We start from the raw sequence: 16131 nt of genomic DNA, 5'->3' as shown, positions 1-16131 counted from the left end.
AAATTTAATTGGATATATTTAAAAATTTATAGTTTAAAATTAAGGGATTCATTTTTTTTTTTAAAATAATTTTTATTGGAATTGTTTGAAAAATATATATCAACATAACAATAACGATAATAGTAATAAACACCCCCGGCACCCGTAACAACGCATATAACAACCCCCCCCCCCCACCCCCCCAGCCCCAATAAACAACAAAATAAATTAACAATAAGCTAATTAACTTAAACACTATCCCCCTAAACCCCCCCCCCCCCCCCGGATTGCTGCTGCTGCTGACCTAGTACCTTATCGTTGAGCCAGAAAGTCGAGGAAAGGCTGCCACCTCCTAAAGAACCCTTGTACCGACCCCCTCAGGGCGAATTTGACCCTCTCCAGCTGAATGAATCCCGCCATGTCATTAATCCAGGTTTCCACGCTCGGAGGTCTCGCATCTTTCCACTGCAGCAAGATCCTCCGCCGGGCTACTAGGGATGCAAAGGCCAAGACATCGGCCTCTTTCGCCTCCTGCACTCCCGGCTCCACCCCAACCCCAAATATCGCGAGTCCCCAGCCTGGCTGGACCCTGGATCCCACCACCCTCGACACCGTCCTCGCCACCCCCTTCCAGAACTCCTCCAGTGCCGGGCATGCCCAGAACATATGGGCATGGTTCGCTGGACTCCCCGAACACATGACGCACCTGTCTTCGCCCCCAAAGAACCTACTCATCCTAGACCCGGACATGTGGACCCGGTGCAGCACCTTGAACTGGATGAGACTAAGCCTCGCACATCAAGAGGAGGAGTTCACCCTCTCCAGGGCATCCGCCCATGTCCCCTCCTCAATCTGCTCCCCCAGCTCCACCTCCCACTTAGCCTTCAGCTCCTCTACCGACGCCTCCCCCACCTCCTGCATTACCTGGTAGATGTCAGACACCTTCCCATTCCCGACCCACACCCCTGAAAGCACCCTATCCCTTACCCCCCCGCGGGGGCAGTAAAGGGAACCCCTCCACCTGCCGCCTAGCAAACGCCTTGACCTGAAGGTACCTGAACATATTCCCCGGGGGGAGCTCAAACTTCTCCTCCAGTTCACCAAGGCTCGCGAACCTCCCGTCGATAAACAGGTCTCCCAACTTCCTAATGCCACCCCAGGAACCCGCCATCCATGTTCCCTGGGACAAACCGGTGGTTCCCCCGCAGCGGGGCCTCCACCGGGCCCTCCACTTCCCCCCTGTGTCGCCTCCACTGCCTCCAAATTTTGAGGGTAGCCGCCACCACCGGGCTCGTAGTGTACCTCGTTGGAGGGAGCGGCAGCGGCGCCGTTACCAGTGCCTTCAGGCTCGTGCCTCCACAGGACGCCACCTCCATCCGTTTCCATGCTGCCCCCTCCCCATCCATTACCCACTTACGTACCATCGAGACGTTAGCCGCCCAATAGTACCCAGAGAGGTTGGGCAGCGCCAGCCCCCCTCTATCCCTGCCCCGCCCAAACAAATCCCAGAATGCTGCTGTTCACCCTCCTAAAAAAGGCCCTCGGCACAAAAATGGGGAGGCACTGAAACAAAAACAAAAACCTCTGGAGCACCGTCATTTTAACGGACTGTACTCTACCCGCCAACGACAACGGCAGCATGTCCCACCTTTTAAATTCCTCCTCCATCTGCTCCACCAACCTAGTAAAATTGAGCTTGTGCAGAGTCCCCCAGCTCCTAGCCACCTGAACCCCCAGGTACCTAAAACTCCTCACTGCCCTCTTTAGCAGGAGCCTACCAATCCCCTCCTCCTGATCTCCCGGGTGTATGACAAACAGCTCACTCTTGCCCAGGTTCAATTTATATCCCGAGAAACTCCCGAACTCAGCAAGAATCTCCATCACCTCCGGCATTCCCCCCACCGGTTCTGCTACATACAACAGCAAGTCGTCCGCATACAGTGACACTCGGTGCTCCTCCCCACCTCGCACCAAACACCTCCTCGACTCCCTAAGAGCCATGGCAAGAGGCTCAATTGCCAGCGCAAAAAGCAAGGGGGACAGGGGGCACCCCTGCCTCATCCCACGGTGGAGCCTGAAGTACTCGGACCTCCTCCTATTTGTCACTAGACTCGCCATTGGGGCCTCGTACAGCAACCTCACCCATTTAATAAACCCCACCCCAAACCCAAACCTCTCCAACACCTCCCACAAGTACCCCCACTCAACTCTGTCAAAGGCCTTCTCCGCATCCAATGCCACCACAATCTCCGCCTCTCCTTCTGCTGCCGGCATCATTATCACATTTAGCAGCCTTCGCACGTTAGTGTTTAGCTGCCTCCCCTTCACAAAACCCGTCTGATCTTCATGTACCACCCCCGGCACCCAGTCCTCTATTCTAGTGGCCAAGATCTTCGCCAGCAACTTGGCGTCTACATTCAGCAGTGAAATCGGCCTGTATGATCCGCACTGCAAGGGGTCCTTATCATGCTTCAGGATCAGGGAGATTAGCGCCCGAGACATCGTCGGGGGGCAGAACACCCCCCTCCCATGCCTCGTTGAAGGTCCTAACCAACAGGGGGCCCAGCAGGTCCGCATATTTCTTATAAAATTCAACCGGGAACCCATCCAGTCCCGGCGCTTTCCCCGACTGCATGTGGCCAATCCCACTGACCGGCTCCTCCAACTCGATCGGCGCCCCCAGTCCCTCCACCTGCTCCTCCTGCACCCTTGGAAATCGGAGCCTGTCCAAAAAACTCTCCATTTCCCCTCCCACCACTGGCGGCTCCGACCGGTACAGTTCCCTATTGACGTCCCTAAAGACCTCATTGACCTCTGCCCCCTGCCGCACCACATTGCCATCTCTATCCTTCACTCCACCAATCTCTCTAGCCGCGTCCCGCTTACGAAGCTGAAAATGAAAATGAAAATCGCTTATTGTCACGAGTAGGCTTCAATGAAGTTACTGTGAAAAGCCCCTAGTCGCCACATTCCGGCGCCTGTCCAGGGAGGCTGATACGGGACCGGTGCACCAGCATCCTGCTCGCCTTCTCTCCATACTCATAGGCCGCTCCCTGCGCCTTCCTCCACAGTGTCTCCGCCTTTCTGGTGGTCAATAAATCAAACTTGGCCTGCAGGCTATGCCGCTCCCCCAGCAATCCCTCCTCCGGGGCCTCTGCGTACCTCCTATCCACACTCAACAGCTCCTCCACCAGTCTCTCCCTCTCCCTCCTCTCCCCCCTCTCCCTATGGGCTCGGATGGAGATCAGCTCCCCCTAATCACTGCCTTCAGAGCCTCCCTCACCATCCCCACCTGGACCTCCCCAGTATCATTGACCTTGAGGTACCTCTCGATACATCCCCGAACCCTCCTACACACCTCATCAGCCAACAACCCCACGTCCAGACGCCAAAGCGGGCGCTGGTCCCGCACCTCCCCCATCTCCAGATCCACCCAATGCGGAGCATGGTCCAAAATAGCAATAGCCGAATACTCGGCCTCCTCCACCCTCGGGACCAGTCCCCTACTCAAAACGAAGAAATCAATGCGGTAATAAACCCTGTGCACATGGGAGAAAAAAGAGTACTCCCGAGCCCTCGGCCTCCCGAACCTCCCGGGATCCACTCCTCCCATCTGGTCCATAAATCCCCTCAACACCTTGGCCGTCGCCGGCCTCCTGCCTGTCCTTGAACTAGAACGATCCAGTAGGGGATCCAGCACCGTATTGAAGTCACCCCCCATGATCAAGCCCCCCACCTCCAGGCCAGGAATGCAGCCCAACATACGCCTCATGAAACCAGCATCATCCCAATTTGGGGCATTAACCAACACCACCAACTCCCCCTGCAGCTTACCGCTCACCATCACATATCTGCCGCCACTATCAGCCACCACCTCAGACGCCTCAAACGCCACCCTCTTCCCCACCAGGATCGCCACCCCCCGGTTCTTCGAGTCGAGCCCTGAGTGAAAAGCCTGCCCCACCCACCCCTTCCTCAGACGGACCTGTTCCGCCCCTTCAGGTGGGTCTCCTGGAGCATAGCCACGTCCGCCTTCAGATGCGAAAACACCCGGGCCCGCTTAACCGGCCCATTCAACCCCCTCACGTTCCACGTGATCAGCCGGATCAGGGGGCACCCCGCCCCCCTCCCCCGTCGACTAGCCATAGCCCATCGACTGCTCGCCCCTGGCCAGCACCCATTCGGCCTGTTTCCCACGGCGATAGAACCTCACCCCAACCCCCCCGACCCGCACCAACTCCTCCCTGGCCAATCCAGCAGCAACCCGGTATCCCCCCCCAGGCTAGGACCCCTCCTAGCCGCGACTCTCCCTCCACTGTACTCCCGTGAGCCAGCTGACTTCTGCTGACCCTGGCAGCACCCGCTCTAACTCCGACCCCTCCCGATATGAGGTCCCCCTCCTCCCCTGCATCAGCGCGGGAAACCCGGTCTAATAACCACGCCCCTCGCCACCAGCTCCACCCCCTCGTCCCGCAGCACGGGAAACCAGAGAAAAGCCCGCGCTTTCACACTGCCCCACCCCACCAAAGCAGCTCCCAAACCGCAGACCCAACCCAACCACCAACTCCGTACAAACAAAGACACAGATCAACCACAAACCCCAGTACCCCCCTTAGAACACAAAACCGACCGAAAGCGAGAGAAAAAACAGAAACAAACAGAATAACCCGCTACAGCATAAACAATGATACAGAAATAGAAAAACTCCCACAGCCCCCAATCTCTAGTTCAAGTCCAGCTTTTCAGCCTGCACAAAGGCCCACGCTTTCTCCGGGGACTCAAAGTAGTGATGCCGGTCCTTGTAGGTGACCCACAGGCGCGCAGGTGGCAACATGCCGAACTTCACCTGCTTTCCATGGAGCACTGCCTTCGTCCAGTTAAACCCGGCTCTCCGCTTGGCCACCTCCGCACTCCAGTCCTGGTAGATACGCGCTACTGAATTCTCCCACTTACTACTCCTCACCTTCTTGGCCCATCGGAGAACACACTCCCGGTCACTGAACCGATGGAACCGCACCAGCACCGCCCGCGGGGGTTCATTCGCCTTAGGCCGCCTGGCCAGTGCTCTGTGGGCCCCCTCCAGCTCCAGGGGCAGATGGAAGGATCCTGCCCCTACCAGCGAGTTCAACATCACGGCCACATAGGCCGGCAGGTCCGACCCCTCCAGCCCCTCCTCGAGGCCCAGGATCCGCAGGTCCTTCCTCCGTGACCGAAGCTCCATCTCCTCAAACCGATCTTGCCACTTTTTATGAAGCGCCTCATGTATCTCCACCTTCCCCACGAGGGCTGAAACCTCCTCCTCGCGCTCAGAGGCCTGCTGCTGCAACTCGAGTATCGCTGCACCCTGGGTTGTCTGGGTCTCCAGCAGCTTACTCGTCGTCACCTTCGGGGATTCCAACAACTCCCCTTTCAGCTCCGTGAAATAGCGCAGAAGGGCCGCCTGCTGCTCCTCAGCCCACTGCCTCCACTCCTCAGGGGCTCCACCCGCCGCCATTTTGTCCACCTTCCCCCGCTTTTCCAGGGGAGCTGCTGCCGTTTTTCTCCTCGCCCCACTTCGAGTCCGCACCATAAATCCCTGGGGGTTTCGCTCCAGACCCCTTTATCCACCGGGAATCGTCGAATCAGCGCCATTTGGGGCCCTTAAAAGAGCCTACAAGTCCTCTTAAAGCGGGAGTTGCCGAACATGCGGCTTAGCTCCGCATAGCCGCAACCGGAAGTCCAAAATTAAGGGATTAATTAACAGTGTACAATTGTATGGGCCTGGGGTGAGAGGAGGCATCTACTACAAAACACTTTAAAAAGTACATGATTTGATCACCCATTATGCTGTAAAGATGGGGCAGCACGGTAGCACATGGGCAGCACGGGAGCACAAGTGAATAGCACTGTGGCTTCACAGCGCCAGGATCCCAGGTTCAATTCCCCGCCGGGTCACTGTCTGTGCGGAATCTGCATGTTCTCCCCTTGTCTGCGTGGGTTTCCTCCGGGTGCTCCGGTTTCCTCCCACAGTCCAAAGACGTGGATTGGCCATGATAAATTGCCCTCAGTGACCAAAAAGTTTAGGAGGGGTTATTGGGTTACGGGGATAGGGTGGAAGTGAGGGCTTAAGTGGGTCGGTGCAGACTCGATGGGCCGAATGGCCTCCTTCTGCACTGTATGTTCTATGATGTAATTTAAAGGAAGTATTTCTTGTGGTGTAATTTGAAAACTAGCCACCAGATGGCAATGCTTCACTTTGGAATAGGTGTTGGGCTGAGCTGCTCCTGAATCTGGATGTGGCAAAAAATTCCAACACCAGATTGTGAAATGAAATCAAGGTTGTGTCTGATAGTTCAGGTCAATGTTAAAGATCCCATTTGCTGCACTGAAAATCAACAGTGAGTTAGTTCATCCAGGTTTCCCCTCTCAACTAATACCTCCAGAGAACCGATTAATGGGTCATTCACTACATTCCTGTTGTGTCGGAGATATGTTGAATGTTTCTGAGAGATGTGATGAGCTGTTTCCTAATGTTTCGGGGTTTTTTGCTGAAGATTTCCATCTTGTGTCCCAAAACCACCACCAGAGGTTCAAACAGCATAGAACTTGCATGCAGAGTCTCTGGGATGTGTTTGAGTGTGACCGTCACAAGATTTCACTCTGTGTTTCTGAGTTTTAACTCCATCTCCCTATTCATAATTCTATTCCGCTTGCTTGCTGGTCTTTTATGAAGAGCCTCTGACATCAGTATCACATTTGCCTCTTTTTCAACATGCGTTCCCTAAGCTGCTTTTGAACTTTAACCTCGAAATATGTTTTGAAACAAAATGGGGACAGATTCTTCAAGCAGCTCTTTATCAAACTAGATAATCATTTAACTATTTAAATTCTGCAAAATGTGATACGTGTTTGAGATTTGTGTTGTGTATTTTAAAATGGACAATGTTGCTACTTGGGACCAGACACTTTCCATTTCAGCTTCCTGAGGCCGTCTAACTGATGGTGTTTTTATATTAGCAGTAGAACAATAATTTTAAAATCAGAGCATCATAATCATCAAACACTCCCAGGCAAGGTTCTATAGAACAGTGTTCTTCAAACATTTTATCAGGGTACCCATTTTTACCAGCCGGCCGACCTTCGCGACCCACGCCGGCCGACCTTCGCGACCCACGCCGGCCGACCTTCGCGACCCACGCCGGCCGACCTTCGCGACCCACGCCGGCCGACCTTCGCGACCCACGCCGGCCGACCTTCGCGACCCACGCCGGCAGACCTTCGCGACCCGTGCCGGCCGACCTTCGCGACCCACGCCGGCTGACCTTCGCGACCCATCATTTTCTCTTAACTTGTTTGCTGCTGACAAAAATGGAGGAAATGGTTTTGAGTCCCTTTCGCCCTCGTACACGCTCCTCCAATGGTACCTGTTGAATGAAGGTGAAGCCTTCCAGTGACGGAAAGTATGAGGTCTCCATCTGTCCAAAGTTCTGAATTTTTTTCCTGTAAAATTTTATCAAATAAACCCCCCCCCCCCCGAACTTGTAAAAAAAATAAAATGAATAAAATAAATGAAAAAAATTAAAAATAAATGAATAAAAACCACTACAGAACTTGTAAAACAAAAAGCTGCAACCGTTTAAAAAAATAGCGGCCGCGCTGCGCATGTGTGCCCAATTATCGGTGCGCATGCGCAATGCGTCCGTTTTTTAAAAACATGTCTGCGTAATGCGCATGCGCACTGATCATCGTGCGCGCATGCGCAATGCGGCCAAAAAATTTTAACATTTTCGCGGCCCTTTGCAGCCGGCGTTGTGAAAAGCTGGCTGCTGCGCTGGGATTAGCGGCATCGGGAGCGCCGCGGACAACGGCTCCACGACCCTCCCGACACCCGCCCGCGACCCACCCGCGGGTCGGCCCCTGACTTTGAAGAACACTGCTGTAGAAGGGTCATTTAGATACGAAACGTTAACTGTTTTGCTCCACAGATGCTGTCAGACCTGCTAAGTTTATCTATTTTTTACTCCCAGCAGGTACAATATAGGTTAGATACAATTTCCCTCTACACCAATATTAAGTAACCTAGGCTGGTGAGTGGGCCACAGAAGTGGACCTCCTGCATCTCAGTGGGCTGCAAGATTTAAATTGGGCATGAGCAATAACTATGACCCCCGTGAATAGGATTAAATACATTTAATACGTTCGAATATTTCATTATGAGTTTTAGAAAATGCTTACTCATTCATATATTAATCAAACTGTCTTCAACTTTAAATAGTAAAAACCTTCAACTTCAATTGGCGGCAGAGTGGCACAAATGTTAATATTGCTGTCTCACAGTGCCAGGGAACCAAGTTCAATTCCCACCTTGGCTGCCTGTGTGGAGTTTCCATGTTCTTCCCGTGTCTGCGTGGTTTTCCTCCGAGTGCTCAGGTTTCCTCCCACAGCCCAGAGATGTACAAGTTAGGTGGGGTTACGGAGTTAGGGGGATCGGGCTGGGGATAGTGCCTAGGTAGGGTCCTCTTTCTGAGGATCAGTGCGGACCTGATGGGCCGCATAGCCTCTTTCTGCACTGTAGGAATTCTATGATTATATGATTCTAAAAGGAAAAGTTTATGTTTACTTGCACCGTGCAATTTGATTGGACACAAACAGAGCTCATGGCATTCAGTCAATGTTGTATGCAAGCAGCATGCACCTCATTTCAGTAGACATCACTTTGGTAATACCAATAGGAAAAAGGCCACACCATCAGAAACCAGTGGAATCTGTCAACATTGCGCATGGGCAATGGTCAACAAAATATCTGATGGGCTGCATACGTTCCAGAGGCTGCAGGTTTCCCAACACTGCCCCACTTCCCGTACCAGCCTCCCCGAACAGGTGCCGGAATGTGGCGACTAGGGGCTTTTCACAGTAACTTCATTTGAAGCCTACTCGTGACAATAAGCAATTTTGATTTTTTTTTTCATTCATCCAACATTCCTAGTTTAGGTACTGCATGGGTTAGACAAACGGACAACCTATGCTAGTGGGTGAGCCATATGAATGGCCCTTCTTCATCTCACTGGGCCACAAGATTGAAATCGCCATATTCATTAAACATGACCCCATAAATAAATACATTTAATACATACCGAATATTTCATAATGAGTTATAGAAAATGCTTAATCATGCATATATTAATGCAACTGTCATCAATTTCAAATGGTGAAAACAAAATAAATATTTACACTTTGGATGCAGAGGGAGCGCATGGCTCTTTGTCAATGTTGCGCATCAGCATGTACCTCACTTGACTTTTCATAGAATTTACAGTGCAGAAGGAGACCATTCGGCCCATCGAGTCTGCACCGGCCCTTGGAAAGAGCACCCTACCACACATCCAGCCTATCCCAGTAACCCCACCTAACCTTTTTGGACACTAAGGGCAATTTATCATGGCGAATCCACCTAACCTACACATCTTTGGACTGTGGGAGAAAACCGGAGGAAACCCACGCAGACACGGGGAGAACGTGCAGACTCCACACAGACAGTGACACAAGCCGGGAATCGAACCTGGTACCCTGGAGCTGTGAAGCAACAGTGCTAACCACTGTGCTACCATGACGCCCCTGCTTTATGTGCTGTATCACTCCACTTTATACCGGATAGAAACCAGTGGAATGTGGCAACTCTGTGCATGGACAACGGTCAACAAAATGTTTTGTGGGCCACACTCAGAATCCAGATGGACCACGTGTGACCCCCTGGCTACAGGTTTCCCACCACTGGGTTAGATGCGGAGTTGAACTCCCTCTTGTACTATCCCATCAAACATTCCTAGGGTAGGTACAGAGATAAACTCCTCCTTATACTACAAATCAAACCTTCTCGGCACAGGAACTGAATGGGCTAGATAGAGTTAAACACTCTCTACAGTGTCCTGCTGACATCTCAAATAATATGACATAATGATTAGAATAAATGAAAGCTAGGAACCCAGTCTCTAAACTAATTGATTCAGCACTTGCATGATGGGCTGAATAGTGACTTTCTGTGCTATTAGTTCTATGATTGTTGTCATTGGGTGTTTGGTGGAGGAAATATTTCCGAACATTCAAACTGATGTCTAAGGTTAATATTTATTGAAATAAAACAACATCTACAATACTAAGACAAATTATATCTTACATTAAATCTTTTGCTTCCTCTTTGAATTATATTTTTAACAGTGAAGGAAGCTAAGAACTTGGTTCCAATGGACCCCAATGGTCTCTCCGATCCATATGTGAAGCTGAAACTCATCCCTGATCCTAAGAGTGAGAGCAAACAGAAAACCAAGACCATCAAATGCTCCCTGAACCCAGCCTGGAATGAGACTTTCACATTGTAAGGACACAACTATCCAAACTATACACAAAGTTTGAGAAATAAAGAGAGTTAATTGGGCACGACTTTCCCTCCCCGTTGGGCCCAGCGTTGATCCCGCTGTGCCGGGTGCATAGCTGGAGAAGCCCAAAACTGGTTTTGTGCCAGGCGCCAACTCGCTATACCCGGTGTGATCTGGATCATGCCCTCACTGGACATAATCCAGATAGTCATATTCAAATGAACCATTAGGCTCATTTAAATGTGCGCAGCCCGTTTGAGGCCACATGCTCCAAGTAGTAACCAGCTGCGTCGGTGAGGCCTCACTTAAGCACGGATACCAACCGGCGAACTCCAATGGCCACCGAGCTCCCGTCATGGCCATCATGCCTGGCCTCATTTTGTGGAGACCAGTACGTATCCACCCAGGCACTGCCACCCTGGCACTGCAGGGGTGCCTGGTGACACATGCAGGGGTGCCATGTCGGCAGTGCCCGAGTGGCCATGCCCATGAAAGGGGTGAAGGGTGGTTATGAAGGGTGGGGTGGGTGAATGTGAGGCTCTAAAGTTGGGGGGCCCTCAGTGACCACATAGCAGGTTTGATCACTTGGGGGGGGGGGGGGGCATGCCCCCATGCCCATGAGGATGGATGGTTGTGGGGCCGGGTCACCCTCATGCTGCGGGGGGGGGGGGTCCACATGGACTGGGTGATGGTGGGGGAGGAAGTTGTCCCTTGGCGTCAAGGGTTGACGGTGTTGCCTATGTCTGACGGGTGGGGGGTGACCCTTAACCTCACTTTGAGATCTGACCATCCTTTAACAATGGATCTCCGATCTCTGAGGAGCTGGTGTCTTTAGTTCCCCACTGCAGAAAAAAAATTGTGGATTTTACCGTGGAGAAATTCCCCAAGCTCCCAAAAATGTTAAGTGTGGGTGAATACCGGTCTGAATTGCACCAAAACACCTGAGCTCTGAGCCTGACTGTGTTGGTGTCGTCACTTCATTTATAAACCGTAGTCCAAATCTTAACTCAATATTTATCCGGCTCCCTTTTCTTTGATCAAATTATCCATCAAGGTCTAAGTCAGTCCATTTGATTGGCAGCCATCTAAACATTCACTCCTTCCAAAGCTGCACACCATGACTGCAGGGTACCCCATCGACTGGATGTGATGGAGCAATTCACCAAGGCTTCTTTGATAATTGTGACCTTTACTGCCTAGAAGGAGTTGCACCATCCTGACTTGGAGGCATTTCGGCAGTTCCTTGATCATGGCTTGTCAAAAGCTTGAAGTCACCTACCTGACAGCACTATGGGAGCATCTTCACCACATGAGCCACAGCGGTTTCAGGCAAAAGCTCACCATCACCTTCCCGTGGGGAATCTAGCAATCGGCAATAAATGCCAGAATTTCCAACTATACCTATGTCTGAGTTATTTATTTATTTATTTTTTGATAAACAATTTTATTAAGACATTTTGGCATAGTAAACAACACAATATAAAACAGTGTGCAAAGAACTACCAACATAGTGCAAGAAAACCAGCTCCCCTCCTACAAGGACCAGCCTAACTACCCCCCCTAATCTACGTTACCCTAACCCCACCCCGCCCTGCTGACGATTAATTTTCGGCGGAGAAGTCGATAAATGGTTGCCACCTCCGGGCAAACCCTGACAGTGACCCTCTCAAAGCGAACTTAATTTTCTCCAGACCGACAATGCTCACCATATCCGATAGCCAGGCCTCCGATTTCGGGGGCTTTGAGTCCCTCCATGCCAACAGAATTCATCGCCGGGCAACCAGTCTGAGTTATTTTTTAAACCTGACCTCAGCTGCTTTCCAAGTGTGAATTAGTTTTACATCCACAATTGATGGGCGTGCTCTTGTGGAAGGTTTATTCACTGCAGACTGAGTTGCTCTACTTCTATATTCATGGTCCAAATTTAGTACTCTAGTTATTCTCTCTGCAGTTCCTCCAATAACTTCCTTTCCCTCTAACTTAATCTTCACTTCTGTTTGCTGCCAACAGCAATCTAAAGGATTCTGATAAGGATCGGAGGCTTTCTATTGGGATATGGGACTGGGATCTAACCACCAGGAATGATTTCATGGGATCCCTGTCTTTTGGAATCTCAGAGCTGCAGAAAATCGGGGCCAATGGCTGGTAGGTAGAAGAGTGTTCCTTTAATACGTTGCGATATTAACCCTTTCTCTCTGACGGAAGGTGATGGTAACTAAGAAACTCTGTTTAATGTATTGCTGAAAAAAGAGAAATGCTGCCAACACGTCAAAAAGATGTTGCGCCTACCACAGAAATGAGTAATGTGGTATGACGCCAGGAATGTTGGCTGTAAGTCTCAATGACTGGTTGGTCATGTCGAGCAGCACATCTCTTTGGTTGCTTGCAACAGGGAAAGAACCGACCATACCCACCCATTTTTGCAAAACATAAGGTGGAATTTTCTTTTGAAAAATGACAAAAGTGCATTTAAACGGGTCCATGGCACATTCTCGCATTCAAACCAATGGTTGTGAGGAAACCAGCGCCTAGATTTATGGAGGGGGTCCTCAGTTGTTTGTTGAATGCCGTGATGGAGAGGCGGGTTACAATATACCTTCCGACTGGCAGGAAGCCCTCATGCAAGGAGACCCTCCGCACAAGGAGCCAGAGGGTGAATGGAGGGCTTTTCTCTCGAGGGAGCTGAGGGAACATAAAGAGGAGACAAAAAACGATATTCAGGCTGCAGTCAGAGTGGGGGCCGGCGGAGCTCTGGTGACCACGCAGGTATAGAATCATAGAATTTACAGTGCAGAAGCAGGCCATTCGACCCATCGGGTCTGTACCGGCCCTTGGAAAGAGCACCCTACCTAAGCCCACACCTCCACCCTATACCAGTAAGCCCACCCAACCTTTTTTGGGCACTAAGGGGCAATTTAGCATGACCAATCCACCTAACCTGCACATCTTTGGACTGTGGGAGGAAACCGGAGCACCCGGAGGAAACCCCGCAGACATGGGGAGGGAACCTGCAGACTCCGCACAGACAGTGACCCAAGCCGGGAATCGAACCTGGAGCTGTGGAGCAACTGTGCTAACCATTGTGCTACCGTGCCGCCCCTACCACGCCACCCCAGGTAGCCCTGGACAAGGTGGAGAGGCGGCTGGAAGCCCAGGAGAGCACCATAAAAGAGCCAGAAAAGGCCGCAACAGATCAGAGCGACTGGATCACCGTCCTGGAGAAAGAGATAACAAGCTTGGTTGCGACGCAGGGGCGTCTGAGGGGAAAGATAGAGGATCGGGAAAACCGATCAAGGCGCCAAAACCTGGGGATAGTCGGCCTGCCGGAGGGGATCAAAGGCAGGGATCCCATGGACTATGTGGCCCAAGGGCTGGTCAATCTGGTGGGAATGGATTGCTTCCCCAACCCACCATGAATAGACAGAGCCCACCAGTCGTTCTGTCCGAAATCCAAGGCTAGAGAACAACCGAGGGCGATAATCGCTAAAATGCACTGGTGTCGATTCCGGACAAGAATCCTGTGCTGGGCAAGACAGATGAAAAACATGTAAGTGGGAAGGCCACTGGATCAGGATCTACCAGGACATTGGGGCTGACCTGGCCAAGCGCCGGGCTGAATTCAACAGGGCAAAAGCAGCCCTGTACAAGAGTGGCATAAAATTTGGGATGCTGTACCCGGCCAAACTCTGGGTCACATTCCAATGTAGGGGGCACTTCTTCACAGCCCCTGTGGACATGGACAAATTTGTCCTGGAGAACAGGCTGGAGAAATGGCAGCAGGGATGCAGCGATGAAAAGAACACCCAAAGAGACTTTATTTATTTAATAATTTATTAACTTTCTCTAAGGACACTTTGCGTGGGACTGCCTCATTCTGGGGATAGGAAATTGCAACGGAGGAAAGAAAGAGCGAGGGCAGCAGAATGCAGGAAAGGGTGAGGAGAACAGCAGTTAGGGAGAATAGACAGCGGGTGATCCCGGGAGGGGAGCCACCACACTAGCAGGAAAGCTAGCACCAGGGAGTATGAGCGAGAGAGGGGCCGCAGCGCATCTCCCACAAGGCAAAGGGCGCCCGGCAAGGGGGGGGGGGGGGGGGGGGGGGGGGTACACACCAGCAACGGGAACAATGAGGGGAAGGAACATTGTTTACAAGGCATGTAGAGACAGGGAAGAGAGGGTGGCTAGGCAACAACTAGTCGACTCCATACTGGAGGTAGACTGGCGATACCCCAAGGCCCGGACCGTAGAGCTCCTGACAGAGAGGAGAAATCTACAAATGGACTTTAATCTGCTCTCCACAAGGATGCAGTGCACCAACTCCGCAAGGGGTAAGCTGTACTAGCACGGAGGCAAAGCTTGCCGGCTGCTGGCTCACTAGCTGAGAAAGCAGGCAGCCATGAGGAAAATGGTTCAGATTAGAAATAACAAAAGTAAACTAGTAGCGGAGCCGGAAAAGGTCAACGAAGCATTGAAGACATTCTACCTGGGGCAGTACACCTCCGAGACCCCTGCAGGGGACTTGGCGATGAGACAGTTCCTTGATGGACTACACATGCCAGTTGTGGGGGAAGACAGAAAACAGGCATGGGAAGCACCACTAGAACAGGGAGAAGTCATGGAGAGTATTAACTCCATGCAGGTGGGGAAGGTGTCGAGCCCAGATGGATTCCCGGTGGACCTCTACAAAAATATTTTCTACGTTACTCGCCCCGCACTTGTGGGAGATGTTCACGGACTCACAGGCGAGGGACACCCTGCCACCTATGCTAGCACAAGCCTCAATCTTACTGATACCCAAGAAAGGCAAAGACCCAACAGAATGTGAGTCCTACAGATCCAATGTGGTGATAAACGTAGACCTGAAAATACTGGCCAAGATCCTAGCCAGACAATTGGAGGACTGCATACCAGAGGTGGTAGCAGATGAAAAAATGGGCTTTGTCAAGGGTAGACAGCTAACCTCAAACATCAGGCGCCAGCTGAATTTGATAATGACTCCATCGGGGAGAGAACACCAGAGGTAATCATCTCCCTGGATGCAGAAAATGCCTTCGACAGAGTTGAATGGCAGCCCCTCAGAGGTACAGGGGTGGATCGGGCTTGGAGCAGGGTTCACCGCCTGGTGAAACTCCTTTATAGTGCTCCCATAGCGAGAGTATGGACAAATACCACCAGCTCTAAATACTTCCAGCTGCACAGAACAACAAAGCAGAGATGCCCATTGTCCCCGCTGCTGTTCTCCCTAGCGATCAAACCACTTGTGATTGCGCTCAGGCCGTCAAAGAATTGGAAGGGGATCCAGAGTGGGGACTGAGACCATAGAATCTCGCTCTATGCAGATGACCTGCACCTTTGGATCGGTCTTCACTAAGGAGGACACAAATAACCTTCTGGAAATACTAGGGGACAGAGGGTCTAGCATGAAGGAGGAACTGAAGGAAATCCTTATTAGTCAGGAATTACATTGGAGAAATTGATGGAATTAAAACCCGATAAGTCGCCAGGGCCTGATGCTCTGCATCCCAAAGTACTTAAGTGGTCCTGGAAATAATGGGCACATTGGTGATCATTTTCCAGCATTCTATATACTCTGGAAGAGTTCCAATGGATTGCAAGGTAGATAATTTAATCCCACTTTTTAAAAAAGGAGGGAGAGAGAAAATGGGGAACTATGGATTGGCCATGCTAAATTGCCCGTAGTGTCCTAAAAAAAAGTAAGGTTAAAGGGGGAGGGGTTGTTGGGTTACGGGTATAGGGTGGATACGTGGGTTTGAGTAGGGTGATCATTGCTCGGCACAAC

The 16131-nt window shown here is 51.3% G+C and overlaps 1 protein-coding gene across 2 annotated transcripts in view; it reads left to right on the top strand.

Moving 5' to 3' along the window:
- The window catches only part of prkcba (protein kinase C, beta a), a 405247-nt gene that overhangs the window by 299078 nt on the left and 90038 nt on the right, over window positions 1–16131 (top strand). For both annotated transcript variants that reach the window (XM_038821091.1, XM_038821090.1), the window contains exons 6-7: window positions 10174–10330; window positions 12342–12476. In XM_038821091.1, the coding sequence (XP_038677019.1) occupies window positions 10174–10330; window positions 12342–12476 (292 nt within the window). The remainder of the gene's footprint in view (window positions 1–10173; window positions 10331–12341; window positions 12477–16131) is intronic.

Source organism: Scyliorhinus canicula, chromosome 15 (genome assembly GCF_902713615.1).
Source record: "Scyliorhinus canicula chromosome 15, sScyCan1.1, whole genome shotgun sequence".
In the NCBI taxonomy this organism is placed as follows: Eukaryota; Metazoa; Chordata; class Chondrichthyes; order Carcharhiniformes; family Scyliorhinidae; genus Scyliorhinus; species Scyliorhinus canicula.
Note: the sequence above shows the minus strand (reverse complement) of the source record. Positions and strands in the feature narration are given on the sequence as shown.